This window comes from Scardinius erythrophthalmus, assembly GCF_964197995.2.
Source record: "Scardinius erythrophthalmus genome assembly, chromosome: 2".
NCBI lineage: Eukaryota > Metazoa > Chordata > Actinopteri > Cypriniformes > Leuciscidae > Scardinius > Scardinius erythrophthalmus.
Window position 1 is genome coordinate 3,098,633 of NC_138222.1, and position 26,184 is coordinate 3,124,816.

At 35.9% G+C, this 26,184-nt stretch overlaps 4 protein-coding genes across 14 annotated transcripts in view; 1 reads left to right on the plus strand and 3 right to left on the minus strand.

The window, feature by feature from the left end:
- The window catches only part of galns (galactosamine (N-acetyl)-6-sulfatase), a 51,423-nt gene extending 44,472 nt beyond the window's left edge, over positions 1 to 6,951 (minus strand). The window contains exons 1-5 of the mRNA XM_081358805.1: positions 6,689 to 6,951; positions 5,134 to 5,257; positions 2,914 to 2,988; positions 1,466 to 1,568; positions 407 to 550 (exon numbers count right to left, since the gene is read on the minus strand). Of these exons, the coding sequence (XP_081214931.1) occupies positions 407 to 550; positions 1,466 to 1,568; positions 2,914 to 2,988; positions 5,134 to 5,257; positions 6,689 to 6,793 (551 nt within the window). The 5' untranslated portion in view covers positions 6,794 to 6,951. The remainder of the gene's footprint in view (positions 1 to 406; positions 551 to 1,465; positions 1,569 to 2,913; positions 2,989 to 5,133; positions 5,258 to 6,688) is intronic.
- On the plus strand, positions 6,903 to 10,743 carry trappc2l (trafficking protein particle complex subunit 2L). The gene is made up of 5 exons (XM_081358816.1): positions 6,903 to 7,031; positions 9,350 to 9,522; positions 10,258 to 10,345; positions 10,447 to 10,526; positions 10,604 to 10,743. Exons 1-5 carry the CDS (start codon positions 6,999 to 7,001, stop codon positions 10,647 to 10,649), a joined length of 420 nt encoding a protein of 139 aa, XP_081214942.1. The 5' UTR covers positions 6,903 to 6,998; the 3' UTR covers positions 10,650 to 10,743.
- Positions 10,620 to 18,113, minus strand: pabpn1l (PABPN1 like, cytoplasmic). Of its 2 annotated transcripts, none has more exons than XM_081358814.1 (7): positions 18,013 to 18,113; positions 15,916 to 16,011; positions 13,156 to 13,223; positions 12,954 to 13,060; positions 12,791 to 12,878; positions 11,364 to 11,491; positions 10,620 to 11,107 (listed from the first exon to the last, which is right to left on the minus strand). In XM_081358814.1, the coding sequence occupies exons 2-7, from the start codon at positions 15,974 to 15,976 to the stop codon at positions 11,068 to 11,070; spliced, it is 492 nt and encodes a 163-aa protein (XP_081214940.1). In that variant the 5' UTR covers positions 15,977 to 16,011; positions 18,013 to 18,113; the 3' UTR covers positions 10,620 to 11,067. The 2 variants fall into 2 exon arrangements, with proteins under 2 accessions (XP_081214940.1, XP_081214941.1); XM_081358815.1 differs by having other exon boundaries at positions 10,629 to 11,190.
- A 5,510-nt stretch (positions 18,114 to 23,623) lies between these two features.
- The window catches only part of cbfa2t3 (CBFA2/RUNX1 partner transcriptional co-repressor 3), a 74,521-nt gene continuing 71,960 nt past the window's right edge, over positions 23,624 to 26,184 (minus strand). For 4 of the 10 annotated variants that reach the window (XM_081358798.1, XM_081358796.1, XM_081358795.1 and 1 more), the window contains exon 12: positions 23,624 to 25,303. In XM_081358798.1, the coding sequence (XP_081214924.1) occupies positions 24,974 to 25,303 (330 nt within the window). In that variant the 3' untranslated portion in view covers positions 23,624 to 24,973. Of the gene's footprint in view, positions 25,322 to 26,184 lie in introns of all 10 variants that reach the window. The other 6 variants (XM_081358794.1, XM_081358799.1, XM_081358800.1 and 3 more) reach the window with 4 other exon arrangements.

The window sequence follows — 26,184 nt, forward strand, 5'->3', positions numbered from 1 at the left end:
GTGTCCTAACACACCGCTAACGCAAACCGCCATCTCTTGGGTGTACACGTGTGTGTTTGTCTGACCAGGCTCAAACACGCCACGCTGATTAAACCCACCGCTAAGCGCAAAACTAGCCCTATCGCCAGAGCCAATGACCCAGAATGCACAAACAGTATGAGTGTTTTGGAAGGAACAAATAGGCAGAAAATGAGATGCTACACTGCAGCTAGTACAAAACGAGGAAAAGGGAAATTCACTTCGCCAAACAAATGCATTCATGTGAAGCAATTCAAGATTTTTACACTTTCTGAAGAAAATTTTAATGATGCTCAGTGTTGCCAGGGTGGCGATTTTCACACACAATTGGGCTACTTTGAAAAAACGGGCTTTGGGCTACTTTTATAGCATTTTGTTTGTACCTCACCTTCCCTTCATTTCAGAGTTGTTGTAGACGGGTATATTGGGACGAAGGCTGTCATTGTAGGGGCCGAAATGGCAGTTCGGGGCACCAAACCATTCGTCAAAGCCACGCTTCAGAGGCAAGTATTGAGTTCTGTGCCCAAGGTGCCTGAGTTAGGAGATAAAGATGAAAAACTCTTATGAAGACGGCAGGTATGTTCAATAAATGCCTATGCAATATGGAGTGTGTACACTGTGCAGAAAAATGTACATTTTATCAATACAATTATTTTCAGGATTCTTTGATGAATAAATTTCAAAAGAGCAGCATTTATCTGAAACTGAAAGCTTTTGTAACATTGTACACAACCGTTCAAAAGTGTGGAGTCAGTGAGAATTTTACATTTTACAATAACACAAGAAATTAATATTTTTATTTAGCAAGGACACATAAAATTGATTAGATGAGACAATTTATAATGTTACAAAAGGTCCTATTTTTAGATAAATGCTGCTCTTTTGAAATTCATATTCATCAAAGAATCCGGAAGAAAAAAAACTGTTTTCAACACTGATAATAATCATAAATGTTTCTTGATCATCAAATCATCATATTAGAGTGATTTCTGAAGGATCATGTGACACTGAAGACTGGAGTAATGATGCTGAACATTCAGCTTTGATCACAGTAATAAATTACACTTTACAATATATTCACAAAGAAAACAGTAAATTTAAATTGTAATAATGCTTCACAATATTAGTTTTGCTGTATTTAGTGGATCTAATAAATGCAGCCTTGGTGAGCAGAAGAGATTTCTTTTTAAAAACATAAATAAATCGTACCGATCTAAAACTTTTGAGCGGCATCCAACAGTACTGAATTTATCCGCCAAAACATGCTGATACTGATAGTCTGATTTTTACATAAAACTAGTGCAAACTAAATTAAATTACGATAAGAAATTCTGCGAAGATAGAAGCCTCTTCTGGAACTGAAAATGCATTCTACTGTCTGAAACGTTTCACTTTCCTTCATCATATTCTATCATATCCCATATCATTATTCCGCAGGGAATCTCACCACTTTCCAACGATCTTGCTGACATAATCTTTCTTTTTCAGCAGTTCTGGAAGCAGGATCTCGTCCTGAGATATTCCCCCCACTATCTCCTGAGGTGTGTATGCTGTGGGAGAGACAATACAGTTCGTTACTTTATACAATATTGTGTTACTTTTTCTCACCTGGGCTTGGCTTATAATACTAAAGTGCACTTTATATTTAACACCAAGTGCAAATAGGCAGAGGCTATTTACAGTAACCAGACAAAATTACAAAAGAAACCTGTCTGATAACAGGATCTAATCCGCCTTTTTCCCAACTCTTCCGAATTCTTCTCCCTTTTCCCAACGCATTATCATTAGCATTGCATCCTTCTCATGAGCATTTAATAATATTTGACTTTTCTCTTTTTTTTGCCCATTTTACCTGTAAAAGAAAACCTGCTTAGTAATTTTGCAGACCTGAATATTCGCCGTGTTTCACTTCCAGCCCTCCTTAACAATTATATATCACTTATAAATGATTAAAATACCTAAATAATAGTAGTTATTAAGATTAATGTGGTTTGGAATTGGCAAAATGTGCTTGGAAATAAAATAATGTCAGAAATATCAACTGAAGTGGTGTCAGTTAAATGGGAAAACAAAGAGTTACTTATTTAAAAAAACTCAGATATTTAGTATATGAAATCAGATTACTTAAAAAAGTAATCTGATTACATAACTTGCATTACCCCGACACTGATTATAGGAGTGCGCTATAAAGTCGTAAGAGGAGTTACTTTGTTTTCCCATTTATTGACTGACAGAAGTACAGAGGTGTGTGTGTGTGTGTGTGTGTGTGTGTGTGTGTGTGTGTGTGTGTGTGTGTGTGTGTGTGTGTGTAAAAATAAAGTAACCAAAAAGTAACATAACGCATTACTTTTCTAAAAAAGTTAATAAGTAACGCAATTAGCTACTTTTTAAGGGAGTAAAGCAATATTGTAATGCATTACTTTTCACAGTAACTTTCCCCAACACTGGTTATCAGTTTATCTTGCGTTACTTATTCGAAAAAGTAACTCAGATATTTTGTTGTAAATTTTAAAAGTAATGCGTTACTTTACTAGTTACTTGAAAAAGTAATCTGATTACGCAAAAGTAACGTAACTCATTACTTTTCTAAAAAAGTAACTAACGCAATTAGTTACTTTTTAAGAGAGTAACGCAGGGAGTAACTGCGTTAAGGGAGTAACTTTCCCCAACACTGTAAGGTTAGTGTGCTTAATGTGGGATCATATGCCAAACTGGTCCCAAAAAGAGAACAGATTAGATTATTTGGGTATGTTGGCTGATGGAAACCACTTTCTGCAGCTGGTAAGAGTGAAAAATAAGTAACGCAAAATCTGATCACATAACTCAAGTTACTTTTAAATAATTACACACAACACTGCTGATAACAGGGAAGGAGCAAATGTTTTCCGATCGTACCATTCCTGGCATGAGCGTTGGTGGTGTAGAATCCATTACGCACCGGAAGTCTTCCAGTAAGCAGAGAAGCCCTGGCTGTGGAGTAAAACACACAAATTATGCATATTACGCAATTATAAACATCAAAGATCAGGTGTGTATCGATGCCCTCATGTCACGATTCGACACATATCACGATACTGAACTCACGATACGATATTATTGCGATACTCAAAGACATATGATAAAAGTTAACAAAAATTTTCTGTTGATTAAAATGCTAAATTTGGTATTACATTGTGTGTGTAAATGAACAGGCTTGGACTTGGACCCAAAGCACAGGACAATAGAGACACCAGAATAACAATATTTATGATTCTGAAGCTGAAAACAGAATTATTTTAGATGAATATGCTCTTTCACTGACTAGATATATTTAATATAATGTAGGCACTTGTTACTGGTAACAAGACATTTGGCATTATCAGGACCCACAAATATTCCCCCAGTGCATTATTACACATTATATTCAACATTATATACAACAGTTTAATGTAGTACTGACACTAAAACTCTGAAAACTGGAATTTTTCCTCACACAGAAATTTTTATTTCTATCCACAATACATATAGTTGCATTTTTGTATTGCGATATATCACGATATATTGTTACACCCCTATGATACAAAACACATACCTGTACTTGTATAAAATGGTGCAACTCCTATATAAACTTTTGTTTTGCAAGAGCGAACTAAACTAAAACGTTATTGCACTGTACTACTGCAAACTCTTGCTTGCTCTTCAGGAACAAGTGTAAAACTCAAATCAAAGTTCAATATGCTCGTCCACAACACGTATGCATTCCCTGGAATCGTATAGTATTTAAGACTAGATTTCAAAGAGAGAGAGAGAGAGAGAAAAGAGGCGTTGGACACGAGAGAGCTCACCCTGGATATGAGGATTAGGAAGTTCTCCTCTATCTACTTTGTGATTAAAATACTAATTAAGCTTCTGAAGCAAAAGCTCTGTAACGACGGCAGGTACGACGAGCGCTCCAGGCTCCTTCATCTCACACGTGTGAGATTAACAATTGATTAAGCCTTATTTGCTTAAAAATTAATTAGAATTGAAAAGAGGACTAAAAGAAGATCTGCTCTGCATAGCAAGTCCATTCAAATTTCCCAAATTATGCATAATTAGCATATTTCAGAACTGCCGGTGTATTATCCATATTAGCATAATAAGTTGTGCTCTCGCTATCATGCGGCCGCACACGTCTCATGTTCTCATGTGGAATTAAAACACATGAAGAATTGTGGATAAAAAAAATATAATAAACAGTCAAATATTTGCATTGTAATACTAATTACATATTGTTAGCCTCTCAATGTAAATCAATATATTCAATATGTCACTGTGAACAAAATATGTTAAAAATTTTCAATTTCTTAAGAAAAAATAAATGCATTGAAATTTTTTAAAATTTTATACTGTATAATGAATGCCTCATATATTATTTGTAGGGCTGTCAAGTGATTAAAGATTTAAAATTGCAATTTAATCACGCATCTAATCTGGCTGAGAGATCATTTAAAGTCATTCTTGTGTTAAATGAGAAAAGCATTAAATAGACATTTAAAAAAGTAGATATTTTATTTAAATCAATGTGATATAGAGTTGCAATTGCGAGAAAAGAAGTCAGAATTGCACGTTTATTTCTCGTAAAACACACTTTATAATGCACAATTGCAAGTTTATATTTCACAATTCTGATTTTAGAACTCACAAAACTCACAATTATGAGATACCTTTTAAAATGTTTTATTTGGTGGCAGAAACAATCTTCCAGTATATAACCGGAGCTACAGCACTTAAATTAAATAACTAACATGACTTTATTTACTTTATTGTTTGCTTGGAATAGCAAAATAAACACCTACATTTATATCCAAGATGATAACCTGATATAAATGAGCGATAATAAGCCAGTTTAAAGTGTTTACCGTGGTCAGCGTACAGTACTGTACAGTAAACACTACGCTATTATTCCAGCAGAATAATTTACTAAGTTATGTTATATAACTATTAAGTAACTGAGTGATGTTATAATATTTTCTTCTATTATTTTGATGTTTTGGTTTTGAATTATTATTCTGTTTATCCCAAGCTTTGGCAATATTGTGTTATTTACAGTAAAGCCAATAAAGCAGTTTTGAACTGAACTGGATGAGGACGTACAGGGGGAACACAGCGGGTTTGCAGTGTAGAAGTTCGGGAACAGCATTCCCTGAGCGGCCATCAGATCCAAGCTCGGGGTTTCCCTCGACGGCTCCCCGAACACTCCCAAATCACCCCATCCCATCTGCACACACACACACACACACACACACACACACACACACTGAGCATCAGCATACAATTCAAGGTAAATATACAGATAGATAGATAGATAGATAGAGAGAGTCAAAGTGATGTCTGTAAGGAATATTTTTGTTTTTAATGACCCTACAAGTTTGATTAAACCATCAAAATATGAGGAAAATGTTTAATAAGTCTCCCTGTGGTGAAAATCCAGCTTTTAATGTTGTTTATGTGTCTATGTGGTGTTTTTAATCTGCTTTAACACAAACCATGTGTAAATTCATAAGTCGACAGCATTGCTGAGTATTTCCTCCTTAAAACTGCAGTGAACCAAAGACAGTCTCAAAAACACGCTTTGAAATCGCTGGTGTTTCTGACGTCACACACTACCTTGTAACCAATCAGATCAACGTGTGATCGTCAACCAGTGGATCTCTGAGCTGAGTGAGTGAGTGGAGGCGGGGCTCATTTGCATATTCATAGAACCGCGCATACTAAATGAGGCAAGGGTGTCAAGTTACATTCAGGCTATTTTAAGGCATGCAGAAATTTTTTTCAAGGAAAAAACTTTTAAATATGTAATTTTGGTGATCAAAGATGAGTTTTAAGGGATACAATTACTGACTACAGGGAGACTTTAAATATGAGGGAAGAACAAAACACTAAAGTTGTTTAAGGTATTTTTCTGACAAAAAAAAAGAGGAAAAACTACAGCTACAAGTTTTATTTTAATATGCAAAAATAATGCATAGGAAAAACAAAAATCTCACAAACATAATCAGTTATTAATATTTCGTTGGTGCTCTCTGTATTTGCATGTGTTCATAATTTCTGTGAATGACAGCCTGGAAAAAAACATATGCGATACATATACAAATATTCAGTATGGAAGCATGATCATGATTATAAAATTCATTGCGTATGCCTAATGTATAATAAATGTTTTGATGTTTGATTGCACTTGTCCACTTGACGTCACTTAGCGTGAATGGAATTCTGGGTTCAAAAAGACGGGCAGAACCGAATAAATTCATAATAATCTATTTGGAATATTGTGATCAACACTGCATATTGCAAGATACATTGTAATAATAATAATAATAATAATAATAAATAGAATACGCAATTTATACACAAAATAGGATGCGTTCACATATTGAATCTGCGGTGGTCACGTGGTACAGGTTGTAACTCTCAGAAAATTCCCAGTTTACATTACAAGTTGTAATTACAAGTTAACGCACCTAAAAACAAATACATCGAAACAACACAACAAATGTATTTCACAGATCAAATATATGTTGCACAAATAGGCTACACATGTATCGCTCGTACTATTGAACTGCACACTATAAACACAAATAATGCAGGTTTCAGAGTGATTCCGAGTCGGTCAGACAAACCTTTAACGAAAGACCCATAAAGGACTTACATCATCCATAAGCATGATGATGATATTTGGATCATGCTGCTGGTTTCCTGCAGTCTGACACACACATGCTGTCCATAACACACCGATGACAGCCTGAAGACACATTGTAACTTTCCTTCAAATCTTAAAACTCATGCTAATTCTTCCTCTTCTTTTTCTCGGGATTGTAAACAACTTTTAGGTGAATCACATGCTAATTTTCAGGAAGCGGAACTTTTAAGCGTCCTAAACAGTCTACACTGCAAAGTGTGGAACTGCGAGTCATGTGACTTTTGCGTGTCACGTGACCGGAGTCTGTGGCGTCATCATCATGGCGGTGTGTATAGCAGTCATCGCGAAGGAGGTAAATAAAAACATTTGATCTTTTTAAGATACATCGAAGCACGTATTGGTAATGTTTGAATACATTTGACTCACTAGATTAATCAGATCTGATAAATTAATGCGAAGAGTTACTGATATGTGTCGCAATCGCGGCTGCTTAGTTACATTCCTAGGCGTTCAAATATATTTACGTGTATGTTTTGTTTAAAATGTAGCATGAACGCATTGAAATGGCTCGAGTACAGTGTAAGTTAGGCGTAAAGTGCAATAAACCGAGTTTGTTGACAACCCTGCATTGTTTGTTTCATGTGAGACTGGAGTGTGTGTGTTTCAGCGTTTGTAAGTCAGAGTGTTTGCATCTCAAACTTTAACATTGAGCATTTGTATGTAACAAATGGAAGTAGTTTAACTCTACAACTTCTCCTGAACTGTGTAAATTAGTGTTTATAGAGTGATGTTAGGTTGTAACTGTAGGTGGGGTGAGTAGTAGTAAAAAACACGGACGACTGTATAGATTTAATCAAATGTACTTTAATTATGGCATCCCGCCTCACTTATAGGAAGAGCTTTAAAATAAACAAATGAAGATTTTATATCGTATAATTATAGACTTTATATAATTAAATATAATTATTTTGCCAAATCTTTATGGGTCCAGTAAAAGTACATCCCTCCTCACCTGATCAGCCATAATATTCAAAAACTGTGATGATTAGCTGATCAAACTGCTCATTATACAGGCACTTGAATTAATAAATGCAAGGACATGAATAAAGGTTTTGGCTTTATTTTACCAGCTTTCTTGTATTGATTACAGAGAGGCAGATCTCAAACACAGCTGTGTAAGAAATTATCTTCTTCTGTCCATTTGCAAGAGGCAAGAGTTAGTGACCGATGTAAGTTTATGCGTATTGCTAAAATAACACACAATAATTTCTAATTGCAATGCTGAAATGATTGTGTTCCCTGTAATAGCAAACCAGCCTCTATGCAAGGACATTTGTTAATAGAGTTAGATTAAATACGTTACTAGTTACTTGAAAAAAGTAATCTGATTACATAGGCTAACTCAAGTTACAGTGTTAAATAACGCACAATAATTTCTAAGTGCATGGTGAAATGGTTGTTCCCTGTAATAGCAAACTTGCCTCTAAGCAAGGACATTGGTTAATAAAGTGAGATAAAATACATAAAATAGTGCGTTACTTTACTAGTTACTTAAAGTAATCTGATTACGTAACTCAAATTACAATGTTAAATGCTGCACAATTTCTAAGTGCATGCTGAAATGTTTGTTCCCTGTAATAGCAAACCTGCCTCTAGCGAAGACATTCGTTAGTAAAGTGAGATTAAATACATAAGTAACACGTTACGTTATTAGTTACTTGAAAAAAGTAATCTAATTGCGTAACTAAAGTTACAATGTTAAAATGCACAATTTCTAATTGCATGTTGAAATATTTTTTCCCTGTAATAGCAAACCTGCCTCTAAGATAGGACAATGGTTAATAAAGTGAGATTAAATACATAAAGTAGTGTTACTTTAGTTACTTGAGTAATCTGTATTGCATAAAACAATAATCTGATAACATAAGTTACAATGTTAAAAAAAAATGTACAATAATTTCTAATTGCAATGTTGAAATGGTTGTGTTCCCTAATAGCAAACCTGCCTCTAAGCAAGGACATTAGTTAATAAAGTGAGATTAAATGCATAAGTAACGTATAACATTACATGAAAAAAGTATTCTAATTACGATACTGAAGTTACAATGTTAAATAATGCACAATAATTTCTAATTGCAATGAAGTGTTTGTGTTCCCTATAATAACAAACTTGCCTCTAAGCAAGGACATTGGTTAATAAAGTGAGATTAAATGCATAAGTAACATAACATTACATGAAAAAAAGTTTTCTAATTACGATACTGAAGTTATAATGTTAAATAATGCACAATTTCTAAGTGCATGCTGAAGTGTTTGTGTTCCCTATAATAACGAACTTTCCTCTAAGCAAGGACATTGGTTAATAAAGAGATTAAATACATAAAATAGTGCGTTACTTTACTAGTTACTTAAAGTAATCTGATTACATAACTCAAGTTACAATGTTCAATACTGCACAATAATTTCTAATTGCGTGTTGAAATGGTTGTTCCCTGTAATAGCAAACCTGCCTCTAAGCAAGGACAACGGTTAATAAAGTGAGATTAAATACATAAAGTAGTGTGTTACTTGAAAAAAGTAATCTGATTACATAACTCAAGTTACAATGTTAAATAATGCACAATAATTTCTAAGTGCATGCTGAAATGGATGTTCCGTTGATCTCTGCAGAACTATCCGCTGTACATTCGGAGTGTCCCTACACAGGGAGAACTCAAGTTCCACTACACAGTGCACACTTCCCTGGACGTGGTGGAGGAGAAGATCTCCGGAGTGGGAAAAGCCTTGGCCGACCAGCGGGAGCTTTACCTCGGGCTCCTGTATCCAACTGAGGACTACAAAGTGTATCCTTAAACGAAACTGAAGTTGTGATCGTCTTTTCTTCCTTATTGTGATGCAGTATTGGCAAAAGTTACTTTTAGAAGTAATGTGTTACTGCCTAAAAAAGTAACTATTACGGTACTTAGTTACTTTTTATAGAAAGTAATGTGTAACGTTGCGTTATTTTCTGCTGTTCTGGATCGCAGGAGAAGAAAGTTCAACACTTTGGCAATGAAAACAAAATAATTTATACGTTATATCTAAAGTAATTTTTGCTTATTAGTATGATTGAATTGGATCATTTAATGTCAGCAGCAAAGACATGGCTTAATAAAGTGAGATTAAATACATAAAGTAGTGTGCTACTTTGCTAGTTGAAGAATTTTTGATTTTGAAAATTGTGCCAGTATTCTATATATACTGACAGCTTGTGATTTGCTATCATTAAATTACATTTATCATTTTATACACAGACACACACAGTTGACCACGAATCCTTAAAGGGATAGTTCACCCAAAACCTTTCTTCTGTGGAAGACAAATTTGTCCATACAGTGAAAGTAATTTTTCACCCAAGCTTTTTAAGTTTACAACATTATCCAAAATATCTGATTTTGTGCTTAAATGCACACACATTTGCAACAACATGATGCAAAGTAAATGACAAGAATCTTCATTATTGAGTGAACTTTCCCTTTAAGACAGGCTTCTTTCTAATGCACATGTTCATCCAGACATTATCTGAACGAGAATCACAGATATGGCTACGTGACAAACTCCAAGGTGAAGTTTGTGATTGTCGTCGATTCTTCCAACGCATCTCTGAGGGACAACGAAATTAGAAGTGTGAGTTACATGGGTGTACGGTGTCCATTTTGCAACAACAAAAAAAGACGAGATGTGTCAATCACATGGAGTGTAATGAGTTAATTGCTTTCTTTCCTCAGATGTTCAGAAAGTTGCACAACTCCTTCACCGATGTAATGTGTAACCCCTTCTACAATCCCGGTGATCCAATTCAATCAAAGTAAGTTCCTTTGAAAACAGTATTTTTGGTGTGACCAGCTACTGATACACTAATATAATATTTCTCTCTCTCCTCAGGGCTTTTGACAGTATAGTTTCAGCTATGATGGTGCAGGCCAGCTGATCTCCTCCCTTTACAACTGTATATACATATTTACGTCAGTGTTCATTGTGTGTTTGTTTGGTGAAAATAAAGAAAGAATTTGTGTTTAATAAAATGACTCGTGATGATATTGTTTTTATTTACAGTGATTTTGCTCAAGTCTAAGCACTGAAAAAGCAAAAATAGAAAAAAGTACTGAAATTCACAAGGGATTTCGGCCTCTCACAGGCATGGTATTTTAAAGAAATCCTATAAAATGTAAATAAAATAGTAACCCCTCAACAGAAATCAAGTCTTCGCTTTCTGTAGTGTCATACAAGATACACACACACACACAAAATAACCATAATAATACTAAACTGAACTCCCTTCATGCAGAATGTACTTTAATTAGCACCAAGAAGTGCTTTGAAGATAACAGAAAAATCAAAAATGAATATCAAAAAGAATCAACCCATGGATGAGCTCTTCCATTTTCCCTAAAACAAAAAGTACAATTTTTATAACATCATTAAAGAAAGCCGAGTATGATCACTTGCATTAGTTTTTAGGCTTCACAAATCTGAAAGGATAATGGACATTTTTCAGTATGTGGATATTTTAATATCTGGTAATTCCATTACAGTTAGAGAATAAGCATGCATGAAGAGTGCAAGGCCACGGACCACTGTGGAAATCTGAAACAATTAAAGGTCCATGTCATGTGAGGTACGGTTATGTATTGGCTGAACTGACCTAATGAAGTGGCAGCCTCTGAAAGGGTAAAATCTCGAGGCACGGGATCCCCGTCCCCGGGACCAGCCTCCACGCAAGTTTGTATCTGTAGTCCTGAAACCGGGAATGTTTGTTCTTTTTGGCAATACCTAGTGCACAGAGTTTGAAATTAAAAGGTGTTATGTCACAGATTTGTATTTCATGAACAAAACCAGATTTATTACAAGGAAACTGACACTATAGACACTATGGCTTCATTTACACACCAAGATTAAAGTGCCCAATTCTGATTTTCAGCTTTTTTGTGAGATTGTTCACATCATTAAAATGTGGCCCATATTGGACAGGCAATTGTAAACTTCACATGCATACAACAGCCTACCAGAACATGTTTATTGGGAGAAAAAAACAATTATATAGCTGCAGGCAGCAAATAAAGGGCCAAGAACCCTAGAAATAGGCAAAAAGAGGAGCAAAGCTTGGCAGGGAGCATCAGACCAACAGCAACGAGTAATTAAAGAAAGGTGATTTTAGTCAAAAGGGCTGAAAAATAATAAATAGAAACACTAGTTATGATTTAATTGCATATCACTTTTGACCAATAGGTGGCGCTGTGACCAAATTTAATTTTTGTGATCATCACGAAAATCCATAACTTTTTGCCGACATTGTCTTAAGATGATCTGACTCGAATTTGGTGAAAATTGGAAAACGGTCTAGGAGGAGTTTGAAAATGTAGGTTTAAAATTTTTTTTTTTTAAAAATCGTCTGATAGAAAATTCATCCGATTATGGCAAAATTGGTTTCTGTGTTCTCAGCATGACCCAAGGAATCTATCAAGACCAGTTTCATTACAATAGGCAAATTACAATTCATTATGGTGGCATGGTGCTGGGGAAACTTAGAGTTTTGTAACAATACACCAATGCGTTCCTCTAAAATAGCATTTTTTGACAAAATTCTAAATGGCCCAAGATGAGCAATATGGGAAAATTAGGTATCGTTCGACTCTGCATGCTACACCGAATCTAAACAGACCAGTTTTTATTAACTTTTTTTCCGATTTTTGGCCAAAATGTTCAGCAAAAATAAAAATGTTCATACCCCCTGGCCACTAGGTGGCACTATGCCAAAACAGTGCAGGTATCCTCAGCTAATGGTTCACGCATTATTCAAGAAGTCAGAAGATGATCTGGTTGAATTTTCAACAAAGGAACCAGAAGGGGAAAAATTATTTTGTTTCTAGCCCTTACAGTTCAAAAGTTATTAGCATAAGCATGAGTGCAACTTTGGACAGTTGGTGGCGCTAGAGAGGTAGAGGCTCCAAATCGGCTGTGGTTAATCTTCAGGCTCTGCTCTATTTGTGTGCCAAATTTCACAACATTTTACCAAACGGTTCTACAGGTTTCCATAGGCTCAAGAGCGGAAGAACTGCATTTCCATCTCACCTTAATGACACGCCCTCTGAACAGGGTTTCATCTAAAGTCATGGCGGTCCTCACCGACTCCCTCTCTGAGAACTCAATGTAGGCGAAACTACAGGGAAAACACACTCATAAAACAAGCTGGATGTGAAAATATCATTTGTTTTGCAGCCAGGAGGACACATACCCTTTTGGATGGCCTGTGAATCTATTATACGGGATTGTAACTCGGTTTACGTGGCCACAGCCATTAAAGTACATCTCCAATTCGTCGGCGGTGGCGCCATAATCCACCTGTAAGTCAAACAATAATGCATAAACACACACTGCAAACATGGTTAAAACACATTATGAAAGGAAACATTCATTACTAGATCTAAGCATCTTACATTTCCCACATAGATAGATCTCCTATCAGAATCTATTCTCTCTTCATGGGTCATATTGAAGAACAATCCTGAGGAAGGCAAGATTATAAAAGTTAATTAGAATCATAAAATATTAACGTTGCATTTTAAATAATGACCTTCATTTAAGGTGAAACATGAAAGCGAAGTCCGTGGCTAGCGCTATATTTAGGCCGTATAATTTAGTAGGTTTAAAAGACAAGTCCAATTGTACAAACACACTGGATATCCATGTTGGTTTAAAACACTTAAAAATAATGCTGAAAGAAACACTGAATATTCTCAAACAGATATTTGGGTAAAATGTTTATCGAATAAAACCACATATTCAAGCAAAGGTCAACTATCATTTTTTCATCTTTTGTGATCTTCGGACAAGTATTCTTCACATTAATTATCATTTTTGCAGACATAAACAATTGTTCGATTTTTTTGTTAACTCTTAACATGTTTTTTTTTTGTATTCTCAAATCACTGACCAATAACCACAGCGATCATTGCGTGTTAATCGAACTGTATCTTTTTTTCCTGGTTTTTGATGTTGGAAATGTTCAATAGCTTTTAGGGATGCCTGATATATCGGCTCCCATATCGGTATCGGCCGATATACGTTCATTTTTAATGTTTTCGTTATCAGCCGATAAGAAAATTTGTCCGATATTTTAAAGCTGATAAATAATGGACTTTATCCTTCAGATGTGCACTGTTCAACATGATGCTTTTGAGTTGCTTAAAATATGATTGGAATCACTTTAAAATGTCATATCAGCTACATAAAATTATAATAAGAACATATAATTGTGTGTTTGGGACATGGCTTTTAATGATCAGACTTGTTTTTTTGTAATCAGGCTCTCAATAATTATCGGTTATTGGCCAAAATGTTCATATCGGTGCATCCCTAATAGCTTTAGACTTCAAGGTATGCGTTCAGACAGACAACTAACATCTGAGAAATCCATCAGAGTTTAAAATTAAGAAAACTAGCCCTGGTCCGCTAGCGAATGTTTTTCGCCACTGGAGGACGGCATGATAACAGACAGTTTACACTCTTTTTGGGCTGTACATGTTATATAGAAGTGTTTCTCAACTGTTTGTTGTTTATTAGACGATACACTTAACTCACGAGATGAAACGATACATGATATTGGGTTCACGAGAACGAGGCGATCCTTTTCGATTTCAGTTCACTCAATATTTGCATCTTCTGATGCTATAGGGCACATAAACAATTTCATATATAGAGTCAGAAGATGCAATATCCCGACCCTCATCTCAGGGAATCAAGGTTATGTTCAGTAACCAGAGACACTATTTTTAGTATCGGAATGAAACGGAGACTGAAAAAAAAAAAAAAAAAAAAAATTCCCAAAGAGTCACAAAATTCAGGTGCATTTTTAAATGCTCAGTCTAACTAATCTAGGGCTGTCACTAATAATTATTTGGGTAATCCAGTAATCGGTCGATTATTTTGATGATTAATCAGATTTTTTATTTTTTTTTTGTAATAAAAATAGACCTAAGTGAACAATATCCTTTAAAATTATTTAAAATGCATACATAACGAGGCAATAATAATTGGTTCAAAAAGTATCAAAAGCAAGTAATTATTTGATTTTATCCAACAACACATACAATACATTATGTAATATAGAAAATATTTAAAAAAATCAACGCATGTACATTACGTATTATAACAAATGCCTGCAGAGGGCGCCAACCTAAACAATCCTTGTTTAATAGTGGCCAAACAACATTCAATTCAAATCTGCACTTAATCTTTAATATTCCACCACTTCTGTCCGATAGAAATGCTACAGCCACTAATGTCTTGAACAAGAACATGTGGAGATAAAAACATGCAAACTCAGAGGAAGGGATTAAACTATTTTGAAATCACGATAAACAATTTGCATATTTAGAAACATTTTGATATTGAGATATTCACTGTGTTGGCGTATGTTTATTAAATGATTATTTTTAGATCTAATGAAACTGCACACGTTGCGTTTCCCAGATAAACGTAAAAAGCAACACAAACTCAGTATATGCAGAGATGGCGTTTGAGACGCTTCACGTGTGTAAATGATAACAGTGCAAAACTTCACTATGAAACACAAAGCGTGTCAGACTTTTATATGCATTACTAAATGAACGTTACTGAAACTGCAAGTTATAAAGTCAGAATCGCAAGATTCCAACACACAATTGGAAGTTTATAAATTAGAATTGCGAGATATAAACATGCAATTGAGAAAAAAAAAGTATTTTTTTCCCTTACAATTAGACTTTATAACCTTCAATTGGCACTTTGTGTCACAATTCTGACTCAATTCTGACTGATTTTACTCAATTCTGAGATATTAGAGAGAATATTGAGAGATAAAAAGTCGCAATTTACTTTTTTTTTATTCTGTGGCAGAAACAAGCTTCCAAAAGAAAGCATGTCTAATTGAATTTAAAATAGTGGCTAGTGAGGGGAAAGGGTGGGTCTCATGGCCAAACCAGTTGAAAACCACTGTTATATAGACCTAGAAGAGTTCACATCACGTTTAAGTCTAAATTTCATGGACTTCCCAAAGTACGGTCCAGGAACTCTGTGAGTGTGTCTTTGGCGTGTTGAACTAGGCTCCACATTTGTCACAGAAAGCAGAGATGTCCTTAGATAAGACTACAGGCCTTCTGGGACATGCCTCATTGAGCAGTGATGATGGGCTCAGGTGTGTGCCAGCTGGAGCTCACCTGCCTGAGGACTGTAGGGAAACGCTCGCTCTACCTCACACTGCATGTCAGACTCGTCCATCTCCAGCTCTCACGACTTTCAATCGCATCCAGATCCTGAAGGAACAACGTTTTACACACAAACAGAGCTCCTTAAAGGGGTGGTATGATGCCCTTTTCACAAGATGTAAAATAAGTCTCTGATGTCCCCAGAGTGCGTGTGTGAAATTTTAGCTAAAAATACCCCACAGATAATTTGTATATAGCATGTTAAAGTTGTCCTTTTTTTAGGGTGAGCAAAAATGCGTCATTTTGTGTGTGTCCCTTAAAATGCAAATGAGCTGCTGCTCCCGGCACAGAGGGCGGAGCTTCAAGAGCTTGTTCTTAGCGGAGCCATATAGAGCCCTTTGTTGCGAGGCGGGGTTTATGTAAATTTTAGGGTTTGTGATGTCTCTAACCCGGGAGGAATGTCGTGTAGTCTCTACCAGCCGTTTGTTGTAGTCCTTAAAAAGAAAGTGTCTCCCTTTGCTTTGAACTTTAAGTGTTGTAACTTTGCAGATGTTGTTTATGCTTAAACAGCAACATTACACACTAAAGTAAGAAAAGTTAAATCACAATCAACCACCCCTTTAAGTAGACAGAAAACCTGTTCATGGGTAGATGACATAACATCTCTTGCAGGATCACATTCTTGTGAATTTGTCGTCTATGACCTCAAATTAATTTAGCTTTTTTGTTGTTAAAAAATATTCTTACACAGCAGGACTATATTTATATGGAAGAATAAGAACATTTTAAAAGATAATTGCAACTTTTTTTAACAATTCTTACTTTATAACTCGCAATTCTGACTTTTCTCAGAATTGTGAGGTAGAAGTCGCAATTACCTTTTTTTTTTTTATTCTGTGGCTGAAACATGCTATATTTAAGAGTATGGTAGAAAAAAATAAATCTTATTTACTCTTCACAAAGTCATACGCTTTTTTTCCTTCTTCGGTGGACCACAAAAGAAGAATAGGGAAAACATTTTCAAACAAGATTACCACGTATATAAACCAAAGTCCTAAAATGATTTTGGGGTGATCTGTCCCTTTAAGAGAAAAGCACCAAAATAAAAACAACAACATAAAACTAAATGCTTATTTAACATTTAAAAGTTAAATTTTTTCTATGACCTTAAATTAATTTTGACTGCATGATATTTTGTAGTTTCAAATTATTCTCACAACTAAATTTATATGGAAGCTTGTTTCCGCCACAGAATGAAGCATTTTAAAAGATAATTGCGACTTTTTATCTCACAATTCTGATATTATAACTAGCAATTCTGACTTATTTTGTCAGAAATGAGCTATAAACTTGCAATTTGCGAGAAAAAAAAGTCATAATTACTTTTTTTGTTCTATGGCGGAAACAAGCCTCCATATATTTAAGAGTGTAGCCTAGCAGAAATAGAAGATTCCTTATTTACTCTTCACCAAGCATATTTTTATTTGCATTTTCGTACAGAATTAGAACCACGTATATAAAGTCCTAAAATAATTTTGGGGTGATCTGTCCCTTTAAGAGAAAAGCACCAAAACAAACAAAATAAAACTAAATGTTTATTAAACATTATTTATAGGAATGTTACTAAGAAATATTTTACATTTTGTTTAATATTGATTTGTGTGGACAACTTTGTGTGGAAAGGTGGAAACTCCCGATTTCGACGAATGATTTTCAACAAGAGGATTAAATAGGCAGAAACTGCACGAAGGTAGGCTTGTGTGTACATGTCTCTCGATTTTAGAGTATTAGTTGATTATTGTGCGATATAAATGAACTAAATTGTATTGATACGAAACAGCACATGGCGAATCCATTTTGATACATTTTAAACGCGATAAAAGGACAAAACAACAGTCAGTCTGGATTCTGAAATTGACCATTTTATCCGCCATTTTATCCACCATATTCACATGTGACACTCTCTTATATTCGCTTAATAGTGATATTTAACGATTTGTAAAATATTGTTTACAACGACATGCAGATATTATTGGCTAATTCTATATTATTGCAATCAATATTGACATAGGCCTATTGATATTTCTTCCTTAGTTTGTGAAACTTTACCTGGTGAATCCGCGCTGGTTTTCAACATCAGCTCCAACAGCTTCCCGCTTCAGCCTTAACTATTACCTAACACACCTGACTGACTAATCAACCCGATGTGTGAGTGTGTAGAAGTAACAGGTGTGATTGCACTTTTTTTTTTTTTAGTAAAAAAACTTTAATTTAGTTTAAAATACATTGTAACAGTTTATTTTGATTATTTTTCCCTGAAATATGTAGAGATTTCAAATGTACTCGTCAAAAAAATCCTTACAAGATTTTATAATTTCTAATATGCCAATCCTACTGGAAACAAATATAATCCTCTAAGAAAAACAAAAAAAAAAACATAAGATCCGCTGGATAAACTAAAACATTTTCTTATAAGTACTATTGGATATTGTGTCTTCCTTATCAAAACTCTACTTTTATTGGATCTTTGTGATTTTACAGATTAAAAAGGTAAAATTTATGCACCTTCATATTTGACTGTAAAAATCCCTAAGAGATGTTGAGGTTAAAGAACAACCTTAAAATAGTCAAAACGAATATATGCCTATATATAGTCAAATAAATTCTAGGAATGTGTAGAAGATTCCCATTAGAAGTGTCATTGATCAGGAATGCTGGTTAATGGCAAGACATCAGTTTGTAGGCCTATTCCTCCTTTTATAAAACTTAAAAGTGATGTCTGTAATTCATTGACATACCAGCTTTTAAAGGGATGGTTCACCCAAAAATAAAAATTATGTTATCATTTACTCACCCTGAACACAAAAGAAGATATTTTGAAGTATGTCTGTAACCAAACAGTTGACGGACCCCATTGACGACTTCCATAGTATTTTCTTTCTTTTCCATACTATGGAAGTCAATGGGGTCCATAAACTCTCTCTTAACCAACATTCTTCAAAATATCTTCTTTTGTGTGCGACAGAAGAAACTCATACAGGTTTGGAACAACATAAGGGTGAGTAAATGATGACATAATTTTCATTTTTGGGTGAACTGTCCCTTTAAAGTCATTTTCATCTTTGATCACCACAATTACATATTTAAACGTTTTTTTCTGCCTTAAAATATCTTGAATGTAACTCGACACCCTTGCCTCATTTAGTATGCGTGGTTCTATGAATATGCAAATGAGCCCGCCTCCACTCACTCGCTCAGCTCAGAGATCCACTGGTTGACGATCACACGTTGATCTGATTGGTTACAAGGTAGTTTGTGACGTCAGAAACACCAGCGATTTCAAAGCGTGTTTTTGAGACTGTCTTTGGTTCACTGCAGTTTTAAGGAGGAAATACTCAGCAATGCTGTCGACTTATGAATTTACACATGGTTTGTCTAAAAGCAGATTAAAAACATCATAGCTGGATTTCTACCACAAGAAATGTCTTCTACGGTGGAAAAAGAAGCAAATTCAGAGACTCGTCATATTTCACTGTCTTTTTAATTACACAGATACGCAGATCTCAACACAGACAATAACCTGATTTAGAATGTTTACAGCGTCACATGTCCAACAAAGCGCACAGTAAGAGAGGGCGAGGGAATTGCAAAAGTGGGGGAAAAGAGCATGCAAGAAATAAATAAATAAAACTCTCCTGGCACAGTTCACATCATCTAGAGAATGATAACAGGACCTCGAAAGAGAAAACAAGAAAACATTTTAAACACACCAACCTTTCCGACTGAATCAAAGCCTTCTTCTGTAATGATGTATTGCACAATACAGTATAATCATCAATGTATCAAACCAAGCCGTTGCTAGTACAGAAATATGAATCTTGCTGTTATGGCGTGTATCATGTGCGTCGCATGTTCAATGTTTTACAGTAGTGTAAGGTTTCAACTACCACAGCCTTGCCTGGTTTCTGAGTGAAACATGTTACACTTTTTGCTGTTAGCCTTAGTGGATGTTAAAAATGACTAAATAAAGCATTAGTGAGGCTGGACAACATTAGTGATGTACATTAAAATGGTATTTTGAGCTGTTTTTTCCCAGACTACTTGACAAACCCTTTAAAAAAAAAAAACATTTTACTTTGCTGAATGTGTAGGATCTCTCTCTCTCTCTCTCTCTCTCTCTCTCTCTCTCTCGCTCTCAAGGCCAAATGCTGACCGAATCAGGAGATTTGTTTTGAGAACGAGGGCCTTTCGATATGCCGAATGACAGCAGAATTACAGTACACAGTGTAAAGATGCATTTGCATGCTCTTGTTTTGGTTATAGAACAGAATGGCCAACAAAAAATAATAATATTGCAAACACACGGTATGCTTGCATGAGTTCTGGACTATAGCAGACATGCAAAAGCTCGAAATGAGTTTATCGTAACTGTTATTTTAAAGCTCTGGAGATTCAAGTAAGTCCCTTAGCAAAAAAGAAAGTATCATAACTCACACTCATGCATTCATTCCCACAATGAAATCTTTTTGAGGACGGTTGTCATCTGATGCTTTGGACGCCGGGAACAAGTACTGGTCTCTTCCCTCGATGTGTGTTTTTACGGTTTATCTTGTGCTTTCAACATGGCCTTTTTTGTACACTTTGGTTTATGGGAATAGTCGGTCACCCATGTTTCCGTCAGCTTTTTTATGCGACACATTGGGTGTGCGGTTATGCTTTGGTCTGTGCTTTTATCATTTTGGATATTTATGAGATATGTTTATGTTCAGGGGCTCGAAACATTTCCAAGCAAGAACAACTTCAACAATTCTAAGACTAATTTTTGTCATTGTTTTCTACAGTCAAGTCGAGAATCTTGTCGTCGACGTTTATAGCTAGCTAGCGCAATAATAACACATCTATTTAATGGCACAGACGTATGAATGTGAGTCTATCACACCCTTGAGGAGAGTTGATTTCTATTCTGAAATGTCTTGAGGTGTGTTTCCCGAAAGCATCGTTAGCCAACTAACGTTCATCGTTATCGGCAGTTCAACGAGTCGGTGTTTCCCGAAAGCATCGTTCCAACGAACGTTCGCAAACAGCATCGCAAAGTTGTGTGTGTGTAACAACACACTCGATCTGCGGTTAGAAGCAGAGTTTCATGTTTGCATGACATAAATCCTGATCTTGAACAACATAATCAAGCTGATATTCAGGACAAAATGTATATTTAGGATACATACAAATGTAATTTACATCTTAGTTTGCCAAGAGATTTAAAGCGTTGTTATGGAAACTTGTTTCTGCCACTAAATAATAAATAAATAATGATTGCGACTTTTTATCTCACAATTCTGACTTTTTTTCTCACAATTGCGAGATATAAAGTCGCAATTCTGAGAAATAGTCACAATTGCGAGAAAAATTGCTGCTATAAAGTCAGAATTGTGAGATATAAACTAAACGAGGTTAAAAACTAACTTTTTTTTCTTTATATCACAATTGTGAGAAAAGATGTCAGAATTGCGTGATATAAAGTCGCAATTGCGAGAAAAAAAGTCAGAATTGCGAGATGTAAACTCGAAATTGTGCGATAAAAAGTCGCAATTATCTTTTAAAATGTTTTATTTTGTGGCAGAAACAAGCTTCCATACGTTGTTATTGAAGTGCATGTGTGAACGAGCTCTACGTGAGAATCTGAAAATAAAGCAAAATAACTGAGAAAAATGAGAGATAGTCCTCAGATGCATGTCTGTAATTTATAGCGAAACATCTAGCGTTAATTCGATCTCAAACAGATTCATTAACAGTAGTTACTCCAACACCTGCGTGACATCATTAACCAACGTGGTTGAACGACCAATTTGCGCCAGTATGGTTTCGGGAAACGATCGTGACTCGCTAGTTGATTTCTTCAACGATGGGTCGTACGGCGTTAACGGGAAACACACCCCAGGTTTGCTGGATTTGCATGTCTGCTAGTGGATTGATTTGGGTTTGTTAACAGGAGGTAGCTAGTAGGCAAAGAGTCCTAAAAAAATCCTCAAAATGGAGGGAGAGAGAGAGATAGAGAGAGAGACACCTACTTCATCAGACTGGTGTTTTAGTATCCACTGGTTTGGGGTCATGTGTTGCTGATATTTTCAGGGTGAGTTCATATATTACCTAGAAATGTGATAAATTAACCCTAAAGCAACACCAAAATAGATTGAGCAACAAACAGGACTTTCAAGTTTGGTCCGTATCAAAGGTACGCCATTATAAATCAGAAATTGACCAAAACAAAGGCTGTAAACAGGGCTATTTTTGACCTTTAGCAAACATGAACGTTGCTCAGTGCACACAGCAGCTTCTGTTGATGTTATGTTTGGTACTACGTTGGATGGATCACGAGTAAAAAAAAGCTTGGTACCAGTTGAGAACCATCATAGTGTTGGTTTCGGGATTGTATGTGCATGCATGTGTGTTTGTGTGTGCAAAGTTACACATTGAACCACTGCAGTGACACTTTGGCCCAAAGGATGGCAATGTTTCACACAGATTCTAGTGGTTTTCCTCCTAAAATCCCAGTTTGGGAGCTCGGCAGGTCAGTCTATAGTGGTTTGGCGTGTCGTTGAAGCGATGTCGTTCTCGTCGACGCGCTTACGGCTGCGAAAGCGTCTCGCCCATCAGCAAAATCCTTTCCCTCCAACACACGTTGTAAAATGATCATTCAAGACAGAAAAGATTAAATGGAGAGAAATTAAATTCTAGACATTATACTTTAAAGGTTTCTGTTATTTGGCAAAACTCATTTTTGGACCTCTTTTTTTAAATACTATGTACATTCACATTAATTTACCATGGTAATTTTTAGATATATTTATATGTATATTTATATTATAAGGTAACCCTAAGGGCCGTTTTTCTGAGGTTCAATTCAGTAGCTGAATTCTCTTTCCATATTGCACCTCCGTTCTCTCACTGTCTTACAATGCGAGCAATATAAAATATTCTACATGAGGATTCTCATCATCAATATTGATACAACAAATCCAACAAATAGGTACAACACAGCTTCTCTCCCGTTAAAAGAGTGTCTTTTTCTGTCCAATGTTCGGCTGAAACCTAAAAGAAGACAAAAAAATAAATGGCGTCCCGAATTCGGAGAACGCACACAAGCAGAAATCGAAGACAGAGACATCCAAGAAACAAGGTAATATCTACAAGCGACGTTTGATCCCTTCGTGGATTTGAGCTTCTGTCAGGAAACAAAAGGGATGAGCATATATAGGGGGGAGGTAGAAAGAGCAAGAGAAGAGAGAACCAAGTCTACGCCAGTCTCTAAAGTCATGCTTTGGAAAACGAGTGAAATCGTACAACAAAAAAAAGTCTCGGCAAACGCAAATATCTCAGAAGAAAAGGCTCATTCTTAGTGTACAATCCGTTGAGGTTTTTTGGCAGTTCCGTTGCCGTTCGTCTTTCCCTTTGTCTTTTTCGTTTGCTAATCCTCGCCTTTTCTTTCCTTTTCGTGTCATTTCTCTCCGTGCTTTTAAGCGTCACTCCACTGACTCGGAGATGAATCCGGGCTAAAGTTTGCGTTCCTCAAGATCTGAGTTTCTAGTCACTGTTTGTTCAGTTTCTGCGGAGGAGGAGGTGAAGTTGTTTGCGTTTGGTTACAAGATGAGTGCTTCTTCGTAACTTTGGCAGTGTAATAAAAAGGTTTGGATCATTTTCTTTCTTTTCTTTTCTTTTTTTTCACTTAGAATTCATTTGGGTTCACGTCAGTACAGAGAGGTGAGTCTGGTGTAGATTTTCTTGGCTCGCTAGCAAGGTAGTTAACAGGTTCTTATTATCATCATTATTATTATTTCTTTTGGATTTTTGAACGTTTCTTTTGTTTTAATTAAAGCCAGGAAAATGAAATGCAATGTTGTGAGGAAGTTGCTCTGTGGTGGAAGCTTTCGGTTTAGAGGAATCCAAACTACATACACAACCAGGCAAACGGTTTCGATCTGTAAGAATTTTAATGTTTTTAAAAGAAGTTTTTTTCTGCTCACCAATTTATTTGAATAAAAAAAAAAAGTAATATTGTGAAATATTACAATTTAAAAACAGCTGTTTTCTCCAGTCGTTCATTACTCCAGTCTTCAGAGTCACATGATCCTTCAGAAATCACTCTAATATGATGCCTGAGAAACATTTCTCATGATTATCAATGTTGAAAACAGTTATTTCAGGATTCTTTGATGAATAGAAAGTTTCAAAGAACAGCCTTTCGCTGAAATGGAAACTCTTTTCAACATTGATAATAATAATGAATGTTTCTTGAGCATCAATTGATTTCTGAAGGATCATGTGACACTGAAGACTGGAGTAATGATTTGCTTTGATCACAGTATTAATATTCACATTAAAACAGCTGTTTTTAAATTCTCATAATATTTAACAATATTGCTGTTTTTTATTTATTTTTTAAAACATTAAAAAAATTCTTTTAAAAACATTAAAAATCTTACCGATCCGAAACTTTTGACTGGTAGTGTGAGTCCCTCCTGCCACTCCAGTTCTCACAGAGCAAACCTCACTTAAAGGGTGTTGAGGCGATGTCTTAAAACATGAACACACACGTGTAACTGTTCCCTGGCTTTCCCCGCTCATGTTGAATTTAGCACAGTAGACCTTTTTGCGAAGGAATCTGAGCTTTTTTGGAGATTTGAGGAACACGAGAGCTTAACGTAGACGTGAAAGCCAGGTTCATCACTAGAGGAGGGGTGAGAATGGTGGAGGGTCCTCAGCTAGTTTTGGATGAAAGATGCTGTAGCAGCAGTAGACGTTAGCGTTGTCAAAATACAGACTTCGGAACCAATTCGGTCCTGAAATGTAAAAAATGTGATGCTTTGAGGAGAATCGGAATCACCTCTGATTGGCCGTTGAATTCACGAGCTCATCAGATATGTCTGTGATTGGCTACAATGAACACAATGGCCAATCAGAGGTGTTTACGGTTGCACTCAAAGCGTCTCATTTTTTTAAATTTCAGTACCGACTTGGTACCGGTACTTCTGACAGCGCTAGTAGACGTGGTTCAGGATTCGGGGTTCATCAGTCAACGGGACGAGGAATCCATCAGAGCGGGTGTTGCAGGAGTGGTTGAGCGAGAAACGCTACATGAGCTCGCGTCTTTAGGACTGGCGCTGGAAAGCGGGCCTGGAGGAGTGCTCTCGGAGCGGGTGGGCGGGACACTGGATGATGATGATGATGATGATGAGGTGGAGGACGGCGTCCCGATCGGCACGACGCTGCTCCCGGTCAAGCCCTGACTGCACACGTGATGGTGCTTCTCCCAGTCCTTGTGCTGGCAGAACGAGCCGCAGTAGCGCGCGGTGTTGCATCCGCTGCACGTCTCGCTAGCCTTGCGACCGCAGTTCCAGCAGCTCTGCGGGACAGACACGGACTGTGATTATTTACAAACCAATAAGTGTTCATATTTATGCCATGATGAAACAATGTATTTAACCCTCTGGTGCTCTTCACGTGTGGGTCAAAAATGACAGAAATGTTTTTTTTTTTTTTATTATTTTTAAATGAATGTACTATATTTTAGTTCGATAATGTTTTTTTATTTAATATATTGTAATTTTAGGGGATTTTATGGCACTAAATTATATTTACGCTGTATTTATAATCACTTTTTGAGCATAGACCTCTGAAAATTTAATTTCCAACTTAAACTGTGGTAAATCTTGAATGATTTAGAGCGACAGACTGAAGTTTGATCTCTTTTCAATGACGACACTTGGCAGATTATTGCTGAAGTGAAAAAAGTTGCATAATTTTACATTTATTGGTTTGAAAAAAATTTGATATGAAATATATATTTTCAAAAACATGTTTTACTCTAAAACTGTGAGAAAATCAAAGCCATAAATCTAAACCAGTTGTGTTCCAAAGTTGAGGTTGATATCTCAGTAAATGATCTTTCAGTGAGATGTTGTTCGGCTGCAGTACCAAACGCTTCCACTAGAGGAAACTCGTCTCTCGTTCATTTCCAGTGCGCTCGTGTTTGACCGAGAGGAGCACAAGTGACTATTTTTACATAACCATCCTCCTAAAAAACACTAGTCTCCTCCACTATTTTTTCGGGTATCCTCGGAAACACAGTCGCTTATGCATTGTAAACAATTGAGAAAGAAAACGGATGCGTATCAGTATATTGGATCCGTGCATTCGTCTTAAAGTGACAGCAGCCTAATGCGCACGCAGGTTTTTGTATCAACAATGTTAGTCAAACAACTAAAGAGAAAATCACTTTTGCGA

Bases quoted from the DNA above. Each gene is read 5' to 3' on its own strand.
- trappc2l (XM_081358816.1), top strand. From the start codon at position 6,999: ATGGCGGTGTGTATAGCAGTCATCGCGAAGGAG. The intron at 7,032-9,349 runs GTAAATAAAAAC...TGATCTCTGCAG, and splicing joins TAGCAGTCATCGCGAAGGAG to AACTATCCGCTGTACATTCG. The intron at 10,346-10,446 runs GTGAGTTACATG...TTCTTTCCTCAG, and splicing joins GGGACAACGAAATTAGAAGT to ATGTTCAGAAAGTTGCACAA.
- pabpn1l (XM_081358814.1), bottom strand. From the start codon at position 15,976: ATGGACGAGTCTGACATGCAGTGTGAGGTAGAGCGAGCGTTTCCCTAC. The intron at 13,224-15,915 runs GTGAGCTCCAGC...TGCCTTCCTCAG, and splicing joins TCCCTACAGTCCTCAGGCAG to GATTGTTCTTCAATATGACC. The intron at 13,061-13,155 runs GTAAGATGCTTA...TTTGACTTACAG, and splicing joins GATCTATCTATGTGGGAAAT to GTGGATTATGGCGCCACCGC.